This window comes from Chiloscyllium plagiosum, unplaced genomic scaffold (assembly GCF_037043375.1).
Source record: "Chiloscyllium plagiosum isolate Xiang-an unplaced genomic scaffold, Cpla_swu_hap1 HiC_scaffold_19, whole genome shotgun sequence".
Lineage (NCBI taxonomy): Eukaryota > Metazoa > Chordata > Chondrichthyes > Orectolobiformes > Hemiscylliidae > Chiloscyllium > Chiloscyllium plagiosum.
In genome coordinates this window covers 43,221,189-43,242,940 of record NW_028270157.1, presented here as the reverse complement: position 1 = coordinate 43,242,940, position 21,752 = coordinate 43,221,189, and the positions used below count along the sequence as shown (strand labels likewise).

Genomic DNA, 21,752 nt, shown 5'->3' with positions numbered 1-21,752 from the left:
AAAATGTGTGTTTGCTGTAACGTGATTAATAGTGCCAACACTTTAAGTGCTGTTTCTAAAGCATGATTTTTCTATAACACAAGGTTGCACAAGAACCTGCATTAACCAGTTAGGAAGATTATTATCCTTTGGATGTTTCATACATTGACCTAAAGAGGGTGCATTCTTTGATCTATTGCTAACCCAGTAAGAACTGACACTTCTAGACAGCATGTGAATATATTTCTAGTGATTTAATGGTTAAATGTAATAGCTAACATGATCTTCTACTGTTTGTTATTTGCTGCTTATCTTCTGCTGCTTTATAGAAAGCATCTGTTTAAACAGTGGTGGGTTGACTACATCACTGAATTTTATCACATCACTTTGCTTCACTAAGATCTTAGAGGAGAAAGTGAGGTCTGCAGGTGCTGGAGATCAGAGCTCAAAATGTGTTGCTGGAAAAGCGCAGCAGGTCAGGCAGCATCCAGGGAACAGGAGAATCGACGTTTCAGGCATAAGCCCTTCTTCAGGAGTCCTGAAGAAGGGCTTATGCCCGAAACGTCGATTCTCCTGTTCCCTGGATGCTGCCTGACCTGCTGCGCTTTTCCAGCAACACATTTTCAGCTCTTCACTAAGATCTTACCCTGCTTATGACAGAATATACCTTATTAAATCATTCTTACATTAATATTTTTGAGTATCTCATCTTGCAACAATACCTTGAGCGAGGTTACCCAACTTGTTATGGTTCCAGTTGGATAGCCCAAATCATTAATTTCAAGGGTGAGGAGGGATGAGCTAGTTCCCCTTTTTTATTCATCTGCCCCCTTGGTTGGTCACAACAGGTTAATTTATAAGGTATTCCTCCAGAATAAATGAATTTATGTTTTAAAAGAAGTCAATTTAACTGCGCTAGCAAAACAATGAGTATTAACTACTGGACATGAAAGAATTCATATCACAACACACATACACCAATTAGAAATAAGACGTGAGCCCAAGAAATGATAAAGGTTAAAAGATATATGGATAGTCACTCTGGGTATCTTGTGAAGAATAGATAGCAGAACATCGATAGTTGAATAATCAATTTCAGGATTCTTGGCTTTTGCAGTTAGTTGAAATCCTTTGATTCCTACTGACTGACTTGCTAGTTAGTTGGCTATTAGCACTCAGAATGAAAGATGTCTCTTACCTACAAAGCAAGGATGACTTGTGGATGATTCTTTGACTGAGACTTTCACAACACACAAATTGAGGCAAATACACGTGTACCACAGTTCCCTACCATACCTTCTTCCACTTGCACACTTTCTCCCACTAACCAGACTGCGGTTGCAGTTGGTATTTAACACCTCTTGTTTGCATAATCCTGAAGGGCAAAACACTATAAATATCTGCAAGAGGTGGCTCTCTGCTGAGAGGTTAGTTCAGTTTGGTGGACAGCTAGTTTGTGATACAGTGTGATGCCAATAGCATAGGTTCAATACCCACATCGGCTGAGGTCACCATGAAGGTCTCACCTTCTTGTCCTTGTCCCTTACCTGAGGTGTGGTGATCTTCAGGTCTCTCTCTAATGAGAGAGCAGCTCTGTGGCTGTTATGACCCTGTTTTCCTCTGAGATATGACAACTTTACCCTTTTACAGTGGATCAGCAGTAAAGACACCAAAGCCACTGACAAAGATGTTTGGGTCCTGGACTTGACTTCAAACTCTAGTTGCAGACTGTCAAATCCTGTTACTGCTTCCATGGGGAAACCCTTCCCTTAAGTCCCTTTGGGTCTCTCAGATAATGATTACCTGACCCTGTAAATCTGGGTAACAACATCAACATGCTTCAGCGGTATTGTCAAAGGCCTACAGAAATTTATTTGGAATGTTTTTTCCAGTTATCTTTTAAAGCATTCAATTAGAGAGGGCTGTCCAGAAGGAGTACACACAGATCTTATATTTATTTTCTAGGGTAAAGGTTTTGTATATCAGATTGATTCAGCAAGTAACTCATAGATGTATGTTTTTTATATAGCCACTCAATAGCAAAAAAAGCAATGAAAGGTTTAAACCAAATGTCCCAGCTCCCTCAAAAACATTTGAGATAATGCAGCTGCTTCAGGAAACTAAATCCCAATATAATGGAAGGGTTCTTCAAGGTGCAACTCAGACTTTCTGTGTGCAAACATCAAACATTAATCTGACCTCAGTTAAAGATTGTGTGGAGTATTGGGCTCTTATATCTCCTATATGAAGGATTTTTAGACTTTGGATAGGATGCTGTCTGCAATGACAGGAAGTGCTTGTATCATAAATCATACTCCCATTTAAATTAGAAAAATAATTGAAAGGATATGGAAACAGGAAGAGAAAAACACTTAGAACTACTTGGTCACATGAAATATAAATGTTGACATAATCTAGTTAGTCTCACTAGCCTGTTTTTACATTTCAATCCCAAAGTATTTTCTATTGTTTTGGGGCCTGGATCAAATTTGGCCCTTTGCAGAGAATGAGCCTGCATTAACTGTGAGTAGCATGTGTACATCCTGGTCACATCCTGAGCTGGTATCATATACACAGATAGCTGGTGCCTGATACACAAATTCACAGGTGCTGAACATTCTCAGACCTGATCTTTTGTAAAAACTGAGAGAAATAAAGTTCTGAAGTTTAATTATTTATTTATAATGAAAGACAAAGAAGCCAGATTTCAGTGAAAGAGACAGAAAGTGAGAAAATGTAAATAGAAATACTGTGACTTCCCTAACCTCTTTAGCTGTGCAGAATTTGAAACAGTAATTGACATAATTGAGATATTACGGGTAATTTTAACTTAGCTTACCTAATAGGAATTGTGAGAGGGGATTGGCTTATTATTTTAGTCTGGCCCAGTTTTACATTTTATTAACACGGTAGGAAAAAATGTTTGGACAGTATAAGACTAGATTATCAATTTAATCAAGTCAGTTTCCTGCCTAGCAAGTTAAAATTACTCCGAGTATCACATACAAACTTACTGTTTGAGTTTGGATCTAACCCCTTGTTATTTGTAATTTCATTTATTGCTGCTGCTGCTTTCCAACTATATGTTGTGGTTATAAATTGATGTGCACTTTCATGTGAATTACTGAGGGAGATGGCAAAGGAGATGCAGCCTGCAACTAAATGTTGCCTGTTACTAACAGCATGCATCTCACCTTGTTTTGCAGTAATGAAACAATCTCTCCTGGAGGCAAATCCATTAACTCTGAGGCAGATGGTCCTATGAAAATCCCAGGAGAATGTGAAATCAACAGTTCAGATCGATCTGGCATGGATCAAGTGAAATGCTCATCAGCTGATGTCAAGGAGGGAAAGTCATGCCGAATGATTCCTGTGTCCAACACAATGGTACAGAAAGCAAGTCTGCACCATACTGCCTCACCAATGCGAATGCAGCGGAGCAAAGGCACAGCAACATGCTCGCATTTACCCACCTCTGATTATGAGTTGTCAATGGATCTCAAAAATAAGCAGGTATTGCGAACATCTGGCACATTATTTCTGTAATATAAAACATGAACATGCATGGTGCCAGGATTAGAAGGTTTAAGCTATTAAGCTTATTATAACAAAGTTTAAAAATAACTGATTACAAAAAATCATGTGACTAACTTGGGATTTTTCCCAGAAAAAAAAAACATTTTTAGAAAACCAAAAAAGACAAAGCATTTAGAAAAGGCATCATTTTATCACTGTGTCTGGCAAAGATATCTTCCCGTTATTGCTAAACACTCAAAGTACCATCATGTTCAGGAAAGAAATTACTGCAACACTCACACCATTAGTGTGAAGAAATGACGAGAGTTGTAATTTAATTGGTGTCCTTTTTTCTGAGTTTTTGCCAAATCAGAGAGCATTATTTAATCTCTAACATAACGAAAGACATTCAAGTGGAAGTATTATCAATTGGCTGTTCTTTGTTTGCCAATTACAGAGTAAAGCTCCAAATCACAGTCTATTTTCTACTGCGCTGTGCAGTTCTCTGTGGTTTGCAGAATTCGATAAACGAGAAATCCTGTTCTAAAAACCAAACATAAGTCCAAATACTAAACTTAGAGCCGTGTAATATTAAACCAAGCACTGGAAATGACAAAAACACATCTTTTTCAGTTGATTCTGACAAGTTTTCACTAACACCAGAAGTCTTATGTGAGTAATTAGAATCCTCAGACTTATCAAGAAAAAACTTGACATATTCATACTTACTGATTCATAGTTCACAACCAATGTCCCAGACTCCTACACCAGTATCCCAGAGTAGGTCCTGTCCCACTGGCAGGACCGACCCAGCAGGGATGGTGGCACAGTGGTATACATTTGGGAGAGAATGGTCTGGAAGTCCACAACCATGACTCTAGGCCTCATGAAGACTCATTGCATCAGGTCAAAAGTAGGCAAAGAAACTCCTGCTGATTGCCAGCTACTGCCTTACCTCAACAGATGACTCCTAGTCCTCCATATTGAATGTCACTTGGCAGAAGTACTGAGGGTGAAAAAGGCACAAAATATAGTTTGATTGGGTGACTTCAAGTTTCACCGACACAAGTGCCACTATTTCTCACCAAGGTGATCAAATTCTGAAGGGCATAGATGTTAGATTGGCCCTTTCGCTGGTGCAGAGAGATCAGCAGGGAAAATCCTGCTTGACATTTTCCACAGCAGTCCACCTATTGCAGATGCACCAGTCCATGACCATTGACCTTATGGTACAGGAACAGAATTAGGGCATTTGGACAATCGACTCTGCACCGTCATTCGATCATGGCTGATATGCTTCTCAACCCCATTTTCTTGCCTTTTTCCAGTAACCCTTGATCCCCTTATCAATCAAGAACCTGTCTATTTCTGTCTTAAATGCAATCAATGACCCTGGCCTCCACAGCTTTCTGTGGCAATGAACTCCACAGATTAACCACACTCTGGCTGAAGAAGTTCTTCCTCATTTCAGTTCTAAACTGTTGTCCCCTCACTCTGAGGCTGTGCCCTTGGGTTCTACTCTTTCCTACTAGCGGAAATACTCTCTCATTCAATCTATCCAGACCTCTTAGTATTTTGTGAGTTTCAATGAGATTCCCCCATCATCCTTCTAAACTCCAGAGTCCTCAATCACTCCTCATGTGATAAGCCCTTCATCCCTGGGATCATTTTTTTGAACCTTTTTTTTAGATTAGATTACTAGATGACTTACAGTGTGGAAACAGGCCCTTCGGCCCAACAAGTCCAGACCGACCTGCCGAAGAGCAACTCACCCAGACCCATTCCCCTACATTTACCCCGTCACCTAACACTACGGGCAATTTTGCATGGCCAATTCACCTAACCTGCACATTTTTGGACTGTGGGAGGAAACCGGAGCACCTGAAGGAAACCCACGCTGACACAGGGAGAATGTGCAAACTCCACACAGACAGTTGACTGAGGCGGGAATTGAACCCTGGTCTCTGGTGCTGTGAGGCAGCAGTGCTAACCACTGAGCCACAGTGCTCTTCTGGACCCTCTCCAATGCCAGCACATCCTTCTGGAATTTACATATTAATGAATTGAAACCTGCAACCCATTCTAAAAGATGAAAGACTTAACAGCAATCTAGGTTTGTTCAATATATTGCATCAGTTTTATGACACTATGATCTTTTGCTATTAATTCTGTGTCCTATGATCCTGATCCACTAGCTCCCTGACAAAGGAGCAGCATTCCGGAAGCTTGTGCTTCCAAATAAACCTGTTGGACTATAATCTGGTGTTGTGTGATTTTTAACTTAGCACATCCTTCCTTAGATATGGGGCCCAAAACTGCTCATGATATTCCAAATGGGGTCTGACCAGAGCCTTATGCTGCCTCAGCAGTACATCTCTGCTCTTGTGTTCTAGCCCTTTCAAAATGAAAGCTAATATTGTGTTTGTCTTCCTAACTGCCAACTGAAAAGAATGTTAAACTTAAATGAATGTTGAACTAGAACTTCTAAATCCCTTTGTGCTTCAGATTTCTAAAATCTTTCCCCATTTCGAAAATAAACTACATCTCTATTCTTCCTACCAAAATGCATAGCCTCATACTTTTCCAAATTGTATTCAATCTGCAACTTCTTTGCCCATTCTCCCAGCCTGTCCAAGTCCTTCTGCAGCCTCCCCACTTCCTCAACACTACCTGTCCCTCCACCTATCCTTGTGTCATCTGCAAATGAAGCAATAATGCACTCACTTCCTTCGTCCAGATCGTTAATGTATAATGTGAAAACATTTGGTCCCAACACTAACCCTTGCGGAACTCCACTAGCCATTTGGCTGCCATCTTGAAAAAGACCCCTTAATCTGTAATCTCTGTCTTCTGCCAGTCAGCCAATTCTCTATTCATGCCAGTACCTTGCCTCTAACACCATGGGCTATTTTCTTATTTAGCAGCATCCGGTGAACACTTTGTCAAAACCCTTCTGGAAATCAAATAGATCACATCTACTGGCTCTCCTTTGTCTAACTTGCTCCTTACTGAGTAATATAAGGGCCCATGGTGTTAGAGGCAAGATGCTAGCATGGATAGAAGTTTGGCTCTCTGGCAGAGATTGGGGATAAAACAGACCTTCTCAGGATGGTAGCCGGTGGCAAGTGGTGTTCCCCAAAGCTCACTGTTTGGACCACAACTTTTCACTTTATGCATTAACAATCTAGATGAAGGAACTGAAGGCATTCTAGCTAAGTTTTCAGATGTTACAAATATAGATAAAGGGATAGGTAGTATTGAGGAGGCGGGGAGGCTGCTGAAGGATTTGGATAGGCTAGGAGAGTGGGCAAATACGTGGCTGATGGAGTACAATGTGGGAAAGTGTGAGGTCATACATTTTTGGTAAGAAGAATAGAAGCATGAACTAATTTCTAAATGGGGAGAAAATTTAGAAGTCTGAAGTGCAAAGGGTCTTGGGAGTACTAGTCTAGGATTTTCTCTCAAGGTAAACTTGCAGGTTGAGTCAGTAGTTAGAAAGGCATATGAACAATGGCATTTATTTTGAGCTGATTTGAATATAAAAGCAGGGATGTACTTCTGAGGATCTATAAGGCTCTGGTGAGACCACATTTAGAGTATTGTGCACAGTTTTGGGTCCCATATCTCAGGAAGGATGTACTGACCCTGGAGCAGGTTTAGAGGAGATTCACAAGAATGGTCCCAGGAATGAAAAACTTAACATATGAGGAATGTTTGAGGATTCTGGGTTTAAACTCGATGGAGTTTAGAAGGATGAGGGCAGATCTAATTGAAATTTACAGAAGACTGAATGGCCTGGACAGAGTAGATGTTGGGAAGATGTTTCCATTGATAGGAGAGACTAGGAACCCAAGGCACAGCCTTAGAGTAAAGGGAAGACCTTTTAGAATGGAAATAAGGACAAACTTCTTCAGCCAGAGAGTGGCGAATCTATGGAATTCATTGCTACAGAAGGCTATGGAGGCTGGGTCATTGAGTATATTTCAGACAGGGATAGATAGGTCCTGGAGTATCAAGGGGATCAAGGGTTAATGAGAGAAAGTGGGACAATGGGTATGGGAACTCATCAGCCATGATTGAAAGGCTAAATTTCTGATCCTCTGTCTTATGGTCTGATGGTTACCTCTTCAAAGAATTCTAACAGACTTGTCAGGCAAAATGAAGCTGTACTGACTCAGCCTATTTTACCATGTACTTCCAAATGCTCTGCAATATCATCCTTAATAATGGACTCCAAAATCTTACCAATAACTGAGGTCAGGTTAACTGGCCTATAATTTCCTGACTTCTGCCTCCCTCCCTTATTGAACAGGGATGCTACATTAGCCATTTTCCAGTCTTCTGGCACCCTCCCTGACTCCAGTGATTCCTGAAAGATAATCACCACTGCCTCCACACTATCGTCAACTATCTCCTTCAGGATTATGGGGTGTAGTCCACCTTCAGATCTTTTAGGTTCCTCAGCAATTTCTCCTCAGTGATGGCCACTCACTTCTGTCTCCTGACTTCTCCAGCCTCATTTTCCAGCAGTCAAATGTCTACTTGTGCCTCTCTAACTTTTATATATCTAAAAATAATCATGCAGCCTTCCTTTATGTTACTAACTAGCTTATCCTCATATTTAATCTTTTCCCTCATTATTGCTTTTTTTAAATTATCCTCTGCTGGTTTTTAAAGGCTTCCCAATCCTCTGTCATCCCACTAATCTTCACCACATTGTATGCTTTTTATTTTGTTTTTATGCTGTCCTTAACTTCCCTTGTCAGCCACCGTTGCCTCATCCTCCCCTTAGTATATTTCTTCCTTCTTGGGATGAATTTCCCGCCTTTAACGCTGTATCGAAAACAAACCAAACTTGTCCAACATCTAATACATTCCAATCTGGGCAGCATGTTGGTACACCTTTTTTGCACCCTTTTCAAAGCCTCTGCATCATTTCTCTAGAATGATGAACAGAGCTACAGACAATACTCAAATATGGCTTAAGTAAAGGTTTATACAGCTGCAACATAGCTTGCCAACTTTTATGTGCAGTGCCCTGATTAATGAAGGTAATAATGCCATGTGCCTACTTTACCCACTTGTATTGCTGCTTTCAGGGAGCTATGGATTTGTATATCATGATCCCTCTGTATATCAATGCGAAGGATCCTGCCATTTATTGTATACTTTCCTTTTGCATTTGACCTCCTAAAATGCATCATCTCACACTAATTAAACTGCATCTGCTATTTCTCTGCTCAATTTACCAACTGATCTATATCCTGCTCTATCCACAGCTCCACCAATTTTCATGTCATCTGCTAACTTAGTCAGACCACCTTCATTTTCAGCCAAATTGTTTATATATATTGTGAGCAACAGAAGTCCCAGAATTGATGCTTGTAGAACACTGCTGGTCACAGAAAACAATGGAAAGTTTTCCATTTATCTAGATAAGCCCAATTGCAGAAATACTAAGTCATTCAACACCATCCAGATCAAGGACACCCAGTTGATCCAGTCCCAAGCTATCAATTTAAACATTCACAGCTTTCAGTGCACAGTGGCAATAGTGTACCTCAAGATGCACTGCAGAAACTTATTGAAGCATTTTTTTTAACAGAACCTTCCAGATCCATAACTTGCATCACCTAAAAAGGATAAATACATTTACATGTCCCCCTCAAAGCCACACAGCATCCTGACTTGGAGCTATATTTACAGAAATCCTCTGTTGCTGGGTTGAAATTCTGAAACTCCTTTCTGGGTACTGTGTGTGTATCTGCCTGGCATGGACTGCAGGAATTGAAATGCATACCCCAGGTTTAATAAGGATGGTCAACAACTAAGAAACAGGAAGACAGTGGTATAATAGTAATGTAGGGGTATGGGTGGGTGGGTTTCGCTTCGGCGGGTCGGTGTGGACTTGTTGGGCCGAAGGGCCTGTTTCCACACTGTAATATAATATAATCTAATCTAATCTAATATTCTGAGAATGGGTGTTTAAATCCCACCATAGCAGTTGGTGAAAAGACAGTCCTAATGACAAGTGTGTAAACTGTTGTTAGTTGTTGAAAAAAAATCATCCACTCTAAATGCCATTTAGGAAGGAAATCTGCCATTCTTACCTGGTCTGGCCTATGTGACTGCAGACTCACAACAATGAGATTAACTCTTAATTGGTGTCTGAAGTGGCCTAGCAAGCCTTTTAGGTCACCAGCAATTAGTGATGGGAAAGAAATGCTAGCAACTAATACCGATGTGCTATGAACAAAAATAAAATCCTGGCCTAGCCAATGATGCCCACATCCTGTAAACAAACAATAAAAAAAGGGCAGGTTGGGTCCCTGAGGGGTTGAAAGAATGTGCCAGGCCAGAAGACAGGGAACTTTATTCTGCAATGAACTGATGTTTGCTTTGGCAGAATGGAAAAATGAGAAAACACTTTGATCATGGTTCATTGATACCTCTCACTTTATTGGGCACAAAACACTGCATTGAAGAAAAAACAATCGGTTCCTCAGTGTCTGTTGGATAATCATAAAAATATCTTTAAAATGCAATTGACATTGATTGATGGTTAAACTCTTGATCTGATAATATTCAATACGGAGAATTCATGGTAAATATCTTTAGAAAATTCTTCATTAGCAATCTAAGGAAATAAGATAACATTGGTGAGGTGTGAAAATACCTATTTGCAACCACTGAAAATTATCACAGTTTGTGATAAGTTCAGACTGGTTTCATGACAGTGAAATCTATTCAGCTAGTGCAAGCTACTGAACATTATTCCAGATCCAATGTTTTGTTTTTTGTTTATAATAACTCGGATCTTGCGTAGATACATAGATATATAAAAAAATTAAAAATTCAGGTCTGTAAACTGTAAATACCTAGTGCTACATGAAGGGTTCAAATTCGTTAGCAGTCAATGCAAAGAAATACACTGTGACTGATCCCATACTGCCTCTGCAGTACAAGAACGGATAAAAATTAAATGACTCACTTTGTAAATTTTAGTCATATACATCTAAAAGAAGCTCAAATTTCCCATCTGTACAAAAGTGGGCCCTGACAGTGACAAAATGTATAAAGCACATTTGAAACATTCAGGAAACCATTTGTCCTGAACTACAATGAGGTCAACTACCTGGCTACTGTGTTAAAGCAAGATCATCTCAGTTACTGTGAAAAATGCTGCCTCTGTTAGACTACTGTAGTGATGACAGTGCTATATAGAATCATAGAGTCATAGAGATGTACAGCACAGAAACAGACCCATTGATCCAATTTGTCTATGCCGACCAGATATCCCAACCCAATCTAATCTCACCCGCTAGCACACGGCCCAAATCCCTCCAAACCCTTCCTATTCATATACCCATCCAGGTGCCTTTGAAATGTTGCAATTGTACTAGTCTCTACCACTTCCTCTGGCAGCCCATTCCACAAACGCACCACCCTCTGTGTGAAAACGTTGCCTCATAGGTCTCTTTTATATCTTTCCCCTCTCACGCTAAACCTGTGCCCTCTTATTTTAGACTCCCCCCACCCCAGACCTTGTCTATTTACCTGATCCATGCCCCTCATGATTTTATAAACCTCTGAGGTCACCCCTCAGCCTCCAAGGGAAACAGACCTAACCTATTTAACCTCTCTCTATAGCTCAAATCCTCCAACCCTGGCAACATTCTTGTAAATCTTTTCTGAACCCTTTCAAGTTTCAGATCCTTCCAATGGGAAGGAGACCAGAATTGCATGCAATATTCCAAAAGTGGCCCAACCAATGTCCTGTACAGTTGCAACATGACCTCCCAACTTCTATACTCAATACACCGACCACTTCACTATCCTATTTATCTGTGACTCTACTTTCAAGGAGCTATGAACCTGCACTCCAAGGTCTCTTTGTTTAGCAACATTCCCTAGGACCTTACCATTAAGTATAAAGTCCAAAATGCAGCACCTCACATTTATCTAAATTTAACTCCATCTGCCACCTCTCAACCCATTGACCCATCTAATCAAGGTCCCATTGTAATCTGAGGTAACCTTCTTCGCTGTCCGCTACACCTCCAATTTTGGTGTCATCTGTAAACTTACTAACTGTTACCTCTTATGCTCACATCCAAATCATTTATATAATGTTAGAGCTGCTCAGTTAATGTCAAGAGGAGTTTGCTAATGCTGCATGCTCACAAAGCTGTGCTACATCAGTGTGATGAAAAGAAAATACTGCAGATGCTGGGAATCTGAAACAAACATTGACAATGCTTCCTCAGTTTCTATGTTTTACCTCTGGAGAAGAGTCTTACTGGACTCGAAATGTTAACCCTGTTTCTCTGCAGATGCTACAATGCATGCTGAGTTTCTCTGCACTCTATTTGTCTGATGTTAGTATTTAATGGTTGCAGTGTTGTGATGCTGAGAGGTACAAAGCTGTCCAATTGTTGCCCTGAACTTCTATTGAGTCACAGAACAATGGCACTGACGTGTTGTGATGCAGTTGGAAATCTTTCCAAATATTCACTAACCTGTAATTGAAGTTAGGGGATTGAGTTCTCCTCCAGGTTTTCTATTTATGCTGTTTTAAATTAAGACCGTAATAACCTCTGGAGAATAGATATTTAGCTGTCATGTCTTTATGTTCTCAGAGGTTTGAAATAGTCACATATTGAAACACAAATAGTGGGGGTGAGTGTGCACATGTTATCCTGAGCTCATGATGGGACACTGTAGACACACATGCAAGCAAAGGAATGGCAATATAGTTCCTAGAGCAAAATGAGATAATACAATATCACTGTTTTTGTTAAAAAAAGGATAATTCATTTGTATATCAATATAACCAATATAAACATAAATATATTATAGATATAATATTTCTGAAGAAGACAATGGTCTAGTGGTATTATTGTTAGACAATTAATCCAGAGACACTAGTAATGTTCTGGAGAGGAGAAAGTGAGGACTGCAGATGCTGGAGATTAGAGACCTCATTCCTGATGAAAGGCTTTTGCCCGAAACGTTGAATCTTCTGCTCCTCAGATACTGCCTGGCCTGCTGTGCTTTTCCAGCACCACATTCTCGACTCTAATGTTCTGGAGATCATTAGATCTCCATAACATTAGAGCATTTGAATTCAATACTGGAATTAAGAATGTAAGGACGCCCTTGAAACTGTTGTTGATTGTCAAAAAAAAACTATCTGGTTTACTATTGTCCTTGAGAGAAGGAAATCTGTTATCCTTACCTGGTCTGGCCTATATGTGACTCTAGACCCACAGCAATTTACTTGGCTCTTGACTGCCCTCTGGGCAATTAGGGATGGGCAATAAATGCTGATCCAATCAGTGATTCCTACATCCCATGATTGATATTCAAATCATTTTTGTTTTTTCCAAATCTAAGCTCAGTTAATAGTCACCCTTTATGATTTACGTGAACACCTGTAAAGTCTCTTATGGCTTGTTTTCTTTTCTCAAAAACATTATTCACATTATCATTTGGATGTTAGGATGTTGAGCCTCCCATCTCCTGGGTCTAATATTCATCACTGTTAAGCGTGAGTTGACATATTGTACTGGCAATGCTATGCAGGCTGCTCCTGGTGTTGTAAGAGTTCTGATGTTGCTGGCATTCAGTCACTTGTTGGTATCCTTGATGCTGCATGGCTTGTTGGTGCTGCTGTTGATCTTCCCTCATTTATTAGTGATATTGTTGCTGTTCGTCTCAGGTGTAGGTTGAACATGGACTCTGTTCTTCCTTCTCATTTGCACACTTATTTTTATCTCAACGATGTATCCTTGGTATCTCAGCTTCACTAGCAACTTTTGCAGGGTTTCACGATTTCAGGTTCGGATCTTGGACTTTTTAAATTCATTATTAGCTGTGAGTTTCCCATTTGCTCAAGTGTTCAAGGCTCCAACTGAAGATATATTCAAGAAATGTCTGAGCAATTTGCTTGATTTACACCATTCTGTCCTTTCATTGTTCGATTTTGCTGACTACCCAATTTTGATTCAAAAGGCTCAATTATAACTTCTAAAAAACTGATGATGCATGATTGCCCATCTGCAATAATAACCCGATCTACCTTGAGCATATGCAGTTGTAATTTTAAAGGAGGTGGGAAGAAGTGGGGTTGATAAATGTTGGAATTTGAATATTATAATTAGGCTGTCTGCCCTTGGTTTAGCCATCATTATTTTTGAATCATTATTTCTTAATTTGTGTGCTGGTTTTGCCAGGCCTCAGGAAACCATGTGGGTGAAATGAAGTGAGAAGGGCCAAGTCCAAGAGTCAAACTGCTTATGGGATGGGCGGAGGAGACATTTCGCCAGGCTACACAGTGATTTTCTCCTCCCCAGTCCCTCACTATCTGCCTCGTGCTTTCTGGTCACCATCTACTTCTGTCCAGTAGGCCACATTCTAATCAAATTTGTTTCATAAATGCCTCTAAATGAATATATTTTTCTTCCAATGCAACATTTATTTTTGAAGCATCTGCAGGCTAAATGATCAGACAGCTTCCTTGATCAGAATGCAAATGTAAGAGATGTAGTTATAAGTTAGGGCAAGTGGTCTTGGCATTAAATTAATTCTTCTCTTTCTTTTTTGCAAATAAAGATTATGGAGCTGACTGTAAAATTTCCTCTCAGACAGAAACTAGGCAGAAGGGCACTTGGGATATGCCTGCATCATCTGTCCCTTGAAGTCATGGGCAGTGGGCTAGGTACTGTCGCTCATTGCCTCATATTTTGGTCGCACCCATCAACCAACTTCTACTTTCAATCGGTTTGTATGGGAGACTGATGATGCCTAATGGTGACTGAGGTAAAGGATTTGAAAGCTGATGGGTTTCACCCTCGCAGATCTGGATAGTTTTCCATCCAAGTTGGCCCAAGGCCTCATTTTCTCCACCCAAAGTCAAGTTTGGAGCTTAAAACCAAACTCCAGATCCATCTCACTTTGAACAGAAATCTATAAAATACATTACCTTCAACAAAGCGTGCGTTGAGAGATAACTCAAGGAATTATGTGGGTATAGAATAGCTAGTTGTTAATCTTTAGGAAACCTTTAGGAAAATGAAAAATGAAAAAGATGAGATTCAATTTAATATTTGTCAGAGTTCCATGGGTTCTGGAATTTGAGAGTAACAATTCTTAGCTTTATGGTTAACAATGAAATGAGATCAGTCAACCATATAGCAGACAGACAAATATATTTTAAAAAGAAATAGAAGAACAGAATTTATTTGGATTATATAAATATTTATCTTAAGGAGTGAAAAGCACCAGATGGTGTTCACTAATCAATCAGAGTTCTTGAGGAAGTAACTAAGTTGGTAGAAGTCATTAAAAGAGCTAGTATAATGTGTTTGGATTTTTAAAAGAATGTGAAGCTTGTAAAGAATATTGTAAAGGTCTCAATCAAGCCAAGGGGAGTAGCCTTTCTTTAGGTATTGATGGCACAGTAAGCCAAGGGTAGTCTCTGATACCAGTTCATGATTCCAATCCTGTTTTGGCATGGTCAGATCCAGGATTCTCACCACATAATGGGTGGGGAGCCAAATGGTGGACACCACATCATATTCCTGACCTGTTCTGCCCTATTTTGGGCTGTTTTCTTTCTGGAATGAGAGAGAGAGACAGGTATGAAACAGCTATTTCAGTTGATGCAGGTGGGTAGGTACCCTGAGTAGGCATCACGGGCATGTAAGATAAGTGGTGTTGGGAGTAGGACAGAGTGAGGGGAGGAGGGGAGATGTTGCAGGTATTAATGAAAGTGATAGAAACCAGGCCTTGGTGAGAGTTGGATGCAGTAACAGAATGAGTGTGAAGTATCAAGGAAAAGATGGCATAACTTACCCTGGTGAAGGACGTTGACCTTCTTGCTACAGCGCTGGGCTTTCTACTGAGCAGCTGAGAGTGCTGTAACTCAGCTGGCAACCTCAGACCAGGCTGGCATGATCTGGTGTCCTGGCCTCCACTGCTGGTTCTGGGGGAGGAGGAAGTCTTATACTGATATCTCCCTATCCAGTAGGACCTTCAAGTCCCTGCCTATAAAGCAGGCCACTGAGTTCCCTGTATGCCATGCCCAGGTCAAGTGTCAGGAACAGTGCAGTACAGTTCTGGACTTACTGGTCTTGTCATGCATAATAAGGGAGCCCAATCATTTCAGCGAAGTATAATGGTTAAAACAGGTGTTTGAGATCAGGGTCAGACTTCAAGTGGCTTTGTAACTTTTTTAAGCTAAACCGGTTGTTGAAAATTTCCCCTATGTGCAATCATTCAGTTGTATTTGTTTTAATGAAGTTGAAATTAATGTTAGAAATCTGAGACATGTAAGAGGCCCTGAATATTGTATGGCTATACGGTGACTACGGACATAACAGTTTCTGTGACTGTGTACGTTTTACTTCAGAATTTCAGAGAATCAGGTGGATATCATTTCCTCATTGTGGTTCCTGGAATGCTTCTTTGTGTCCCAGCTTAGGCTAGGGAGTGTCTGAAAACTCAGAAATAATGTCTAACTGGCCACTTACACTCTCTGCAGGATTCCTGCAGATTTTCCACCAAGGTTAGGGTGGACAGTATTCATGCAGAAATTCCAGTGTTTTCTCCATTTCATGAATACCACTAAAATAGACCATTTTACAATTCTTTGCATTGAACTTCTGATGGCAGTTTCTCTAATATAACCCACCTCTCCCCCAATTTCACTATGGTACCTCCATGTTTTCCCCAATCCCCTCGGCAACCTCTAGGCCTCGCCAGACAAGACACTTCAGGTGGCAGGGTGATGCAGTAGGGTGGCACAGAGGCACTCTGGTTAGCTCTGCTTCCTCCTTGGGTTTGGAATTAAATGCAAGCCCTAAACAATGCCAGGGCTTTGGTTTAATTCCACCTCAGGTGACCGTATGGAGTTGGCAATTCTCCTCGTGTCTGCATGGATTTCCTTCAGGTGCTTCGGTTTCCTCTCACAATCCAAAGATGTGCAGGTCAGGTGGATTGGCCATGCTAAATTACCCATAATGTCCAGGGACAGATGGGCTAGCCAAAGGAAATCTAGGTTACTGGAATAGGTAGGGTATGCTCTTCAGAGGGTCAGTGTAGACTCAAATGGCCTGTTTCCACACTGTAGGGATTCTGTGAAATTCTGTTCTATTTTCCCTCAGATCCTCATGCTGAGTGAAAATTCTTGAATTTCCTCCCTAACAACATTAGTTCTTTGAGGATGTGACTAGAAAAGTTGATGAGGGTCGAGCTGTGGATGTGGTGTATATGGACTTCAGCAAGGCATTTGATAAGGTTTCCCATGGTAGGCTCATTCAGAAGGTCAGGAGGAATGGGATTCAGGGGAACATAGCTGTCTGGACACAGAATTGGCTGGCCAACAGAAGACAGCGAGTGGTAGTAGAAGGAAAATATTCTGCCTGGAAGTCTTTGGTGAGTGGTGTTCCACAGGGCTCTGTCCTTGGGTCTCTATTGTTTGTAATTTCTATTAATGACTTGGATGAGGGGATTGAAGGATGGGTCAGCAAGTTTGCAGATGATACAAAGGTTGGTGTTGTCGTTGACAGTATAGAGGGCTGTTGTAGGCTGCAGAGGGACATTGACAGGATGCAGAGATGGGCTGAGAGGTGGCAGATGGAGTTCATCCTGGATAAATGCGAGGTGATGCATTTTGGAAGGTTGAATTTGAAAGCTGAGTACAGGTTTAAGGATAGGATTCTTGGCAGTGTGGAGGAACAGAGGGATCTTGGGGTGCAGATCTTGGGATCCCTTAAAATGGCCACCCAAGTGGACAGGGTTGTTAAGAAAGCATATCGTGTTTTGGCTTTCATTAACAGGGGGATTGAGTTTAAGAGTCGTGAGATCTTGTTGCAGCTCTATAAAACTTTGGTTAGACCGCACTTGGAATACTGCGTCCAGTTCTGGTCGCCCTGTTATAAGAAAGATGTGGATGCTTTGGAGCGGGTTCAGAGGAGGTTTACCAGGATGCTGCCTGGACTGGAGGGCTTATCGTATGAGGAGAGGTTGACTGAGCTTGGACTTTTTTCATTGGAGAAAAGGAGGAGAATAGGGGACCTAATTGAGGTATACAAGATAGTGAGAGGCATAGATGGAGTCGATAGCCAGAGACTATTTCCCAGGGCAGAAATGACTAACACAAGGGGTCATAGTTTTAAGCTGGTTGGAGGAAAGTATTGAGGGGATGTCAGAGGCGGGTTCTTTACACAGAGAGTTGTGAGAGCATGGAATGCGTTGCCAGCAGCAGTTGTGGAGGCAGGGTCATTGGGGACATTTAAGAGACTCCTGGACATGCATATGGTCACAGAGATTTGAGGGTGCATACATGAGGATCAGTGGTTGGCACAACATCATGGGCTGAAGGGCCTGTTCTGTGCTGTACTGTTCTATGTTCTATTATGGATGTATCTACACCAAATGGACTGCAAGAATTTAGGAAGGCAGCTCATTACCACTTGGTCAAGAGCAACTGGGGATAAGCAGTAAATTCTGGCCCAGCTAGCGAAGCCCACACTCTTGGCTGGATCAAGAAAATGTACTTCCTTTGTCCCTATCTATACTTCATGGACCATTTACATTCTTACCACAGACTGTCCTTAGGAGCCTTGCAATAGCAGTTGAAATGATTTGGAAATGTCATTAAAAACAAACCTGTGTTAGTATACTAAACTGAGTAAAAGAAACAAAACTGAGTATTCTAATGGTTTTTGGAACTTAATCAAGTATTCATAATGGTCACAGTTATCAAAACATTATTGAAATTAATCTAAATTAATCTAAAATTAGAAGAAAAAGTGTCCTCTTCATTTCAAAGGAGATTTGACTAACAATCATTGGAGTGCTGCTGGGCCTCAGATTTATTTTTATCTTTTGAATGAAAAGGAGGATTAATTTATACAGGCAAAGCTATCTGTTTATTTAATGTACAACAGCAAGCATGATGATGAGAATTTGCCAACATATTGTTCTCTACTTTATAGATGCATTTTGGCAATTTTTCCAGAAAAGATCTCTTTTAATGCCAGTGATTATTTGCATATTGACAGTAAGGGTCAATTTACTTTTGCAAGACAGATGCCTGTGACGAATCAATACTTCAAAACACATCTCTCTGACAGTATAGTATCTAATACTGATAATTGAAGGGGTGGAATAATTTACACTTACCTTTCAGAATGTTGCCAACTCCTTAGTGGGCTTCCTACACTGATTAGAAGCTCTCCAAGGAATTGCATTTTCATTAGGGCTTCCAAAATCCACACCAACACATGAAAATAATTTGCAGGAAGACATTTTTTTTTCCCTGTGGTCCTTAACAATTTCAGGTATGTTAAGTGTTTAGCACCCAATGCCTACCTGTTTCTCCAAAAGGCCACATGAAAGTGGTGTGGGTCAAGAGGCAGAAAAAAATTGTTTCTCCAGCAAAGAAAACTGAGTTCAGCATTTCCTAAACCAATCCACTTCTGTATTGTGAGATGAAAATCCAGCCTGAGGTCTTTGTTTTTGTATTTTTTGGTATATGGCTTTTTGTAAAGTTTGTTGATTTAACAATGTTGAAAAGCCCAAGGCAAGGCTTTGAGTGGTGCCACAAGACAACTGTAGATAACTGTTCATAATGTTTGTTCATCTGCAGTTTTCATCCCACATAAATTCATGTCTATTTAATTATGCCTTTTATTCCATCTGATGTTCAGAGCCACTGAATGCTAATAATAAAATTTAATTACCTATTGAACTCCCATTACAGCTTAACAATATTTCCTCATTTGTCTTTCTTACCTGAACTATCTTACCACAATCTGACGTTTGTAACGTTTTCTTTATTTGCTTGGTGAGACCATATTAAAAAACAAATAGAAGGAGGTCATTTAGCCCTTCGAGTCTGTTTCACCATGTAATAAGATCCTGGTTGATCTGTGACCTAATTCCAAATTCTTTTGTCTTATTTTCCTTAACACATTTGGGTTTTAAAAAAAAACTCTCAATCTCAGAGTTAAAATGATCAATTAATTAAACACCAAATTCCATTCCAGGAAGAGATTCCAAACTTCCACCATGTTGAAATGTTTTCCAACTTCACTCCTGAATTGCTGGACCCTAATTTTTAGACTATTTATGCTACCTTGTCCTGGACTATTGAACTATCTTATCTGTGCCATTAATTGTTTGTAAACATGGATCAAATCACCCTTTAGTCTTCTAAACTTCAGTGAATACATCTTTAGTTTATCTGATCTCTGACCTTGCCTTGTAATTTAATACTTGGAGTCTAGGCATCAGTCAATATATGTGTATTGTGCTCCTTCCAAATATGTCTAAGGTGCTATGCCAGGAACTAAGGTGCTATGCCAGGAACTGTTCATGGTGTCATAAGACACGATAGAATGTAAAGAATCTAGTTAAGCATATTTCCAAGTTTGTTTTCCTATGTACCAACTTAGCAGTAACGTCCATGCATTTTCTTGGATTGGGAGATCAGGGGAAGTACACAAGTGATAAAGGAGGCAGCAGCTTGGCAGCCACTTACCAACAGAAGAAGGAACATAAACACATCAAAGAGTTCTTTTCTTAAATTTCAAAAATAGCTCTGAACTGAAATGAACTTGAGAGACTTTGAAGCAGTAAACAGCCCTACGTAAAGGAATTAAACCACTTATCTCAGTTTTAAATGATTGACTTTGTGCAGAATTCTAACCCTCCATGAAGATCACTCAAAACTGGACCCATATTTTAAAATTAAAAGTTTCAAAAGTTGCTAAAAGGGTGCCTCGAACTGGAGTGATTTTTTTCTCTCTTTCTTGCCCGAAATAGCAGATTGCTCCTCAGAATGTTTCTCAATGACCCATGGGTTGACTTCCTTCTATTGCTTCCTTCATTTTTAAGTGACTGTTATTATTTCTCCATTAGCAGTTCTTCAGTCCTCCAGCACTCATATGTAGCTATAGAGTCATAAATATGTTACCTGCAGTCCAGTCTCCAGGGGTGGAAAGCTACATGGTTGCCTCCATTGTAAAATAGAGGTGGCAAAGATGAATCTTCTTCTGGGAAATAAAGCAAAGCAATAAATTAAACTTCTCATATAAGCATGGATATGTGTATAATGTGTGTGGTGTAATTGTCCTTGATCTCCCAAAAGCTACCTTTCATTGAAAGCCCCAAAGGAATTCTCAACCTATCCAGATTGCTTGCTGGAAATGAAACACCAGCTGGAAGAAACGTTATTCCAGGTAACGAAGCGGCATTTAAACTTCTCCTACAAGTAATTCCCACACAGGCTCTCTTGAACTCTAGCTTCAGGGGAGACTGCACAGAAGCAGCATTAATGAGCATTTCTGCGTTTTCTTTGGCGTTTCTTTTGATTTACGGTGGAAGTTAAAGCAGGTGGTTGGGGAACTCCTAAGTACATTGTACATCTTGCTATGCAAAAGCCTTGGACTTAGCTGCAACAAAAATAATTATACTAATTGAAATCCAGGGAAGTAACACTGAAAATTAGTATATTATTTTAAGAACTGAAAATGTGGTGCTGGAAAAGCGCAGCAGGTCAGGCAGCATCCAGGGAACAGGAGAATCGACGTTTCGGGCATAAGCCCTTCTTCAGGAAGGGCTTATGCCCAAAACGTCGATTCTCCTGTTCCCTGGATGCTGCCTGACCTGCTGCGCTTTTCCAGCAACACATTTTCAGCTCTGATCTCCAGCATCTGCAGACCTCACTTTCTCCTCTATTATTTTAAGAAGCCAACTCTTAAAGATCTGACCATCAAATTGTTGTTCTTCACATGTTTACTCTGAAATTTGTGCATTATAATGGTGTTCCCCTGCTGGTTACTTCTCAATGATTTAGGACACTATTTTGAGGAAGGTTTGTTGTAGAAAAACACTTTCCCACAATTTTCAATAACTGGTCAGAATGAGATTAACTATTGACTGTGCTCCACTTGAAGAAAATCCATTAGATCAACAAACCTTGAGGGAAAGTGGATTTAGTGGTAAAACCTGTCAAAATGTCTATACTTCTCTATATCATCTTATTGTCTAAATATCCATTGTTCACAGTGGCTGTCCAAATGGCTGTCAGTCTTACTGATTAAAAATATCTGTTTCACTCATCATATTTTCTCATTTCTTTGTCCAAATTGCTGCCTGTCCTTTGAAGGGGAAATGAACTAACACTGCACTCTGAATAAGGAGTACTTCTCAGAGGAAGCTCTATTGCTCTAACCCTTACCTCTTTG

At 40.3% G+C, this 21,752-nt stretch overlaps 1 protein-coding gene across 6 annotated transcripts in view; it reads left to right on the top strand.

Annotated features, from left to right (window-relative positions):
* The first annotated feature begins 3,185 nt into the window (after nt 1-3,185).
* LOC122559430 (IQ motif and SEC7 domain-containing protein 3-like) overlaps nt 3,186-21,752 on the top strand; it is a 279,735-nt gene continuing 261,168 nt past the window's right edge. For all 6 annotated transcript variants that reach the window (XM_087997260.1, XM_087997259.1, XM_087997258.1 and 3 more), the window contains exon 1: nt 3,186-3,492. In XM_087997260.1, coding sequence (XP_087853386.1) covers nt 3,241-3,492 — 252 coding nt within the window. In that variant the 5' untranslated portion in view covers nt 3,186-3,240. The remainder of the gene's footprint in view (nt 3,493-21,752) is intronic.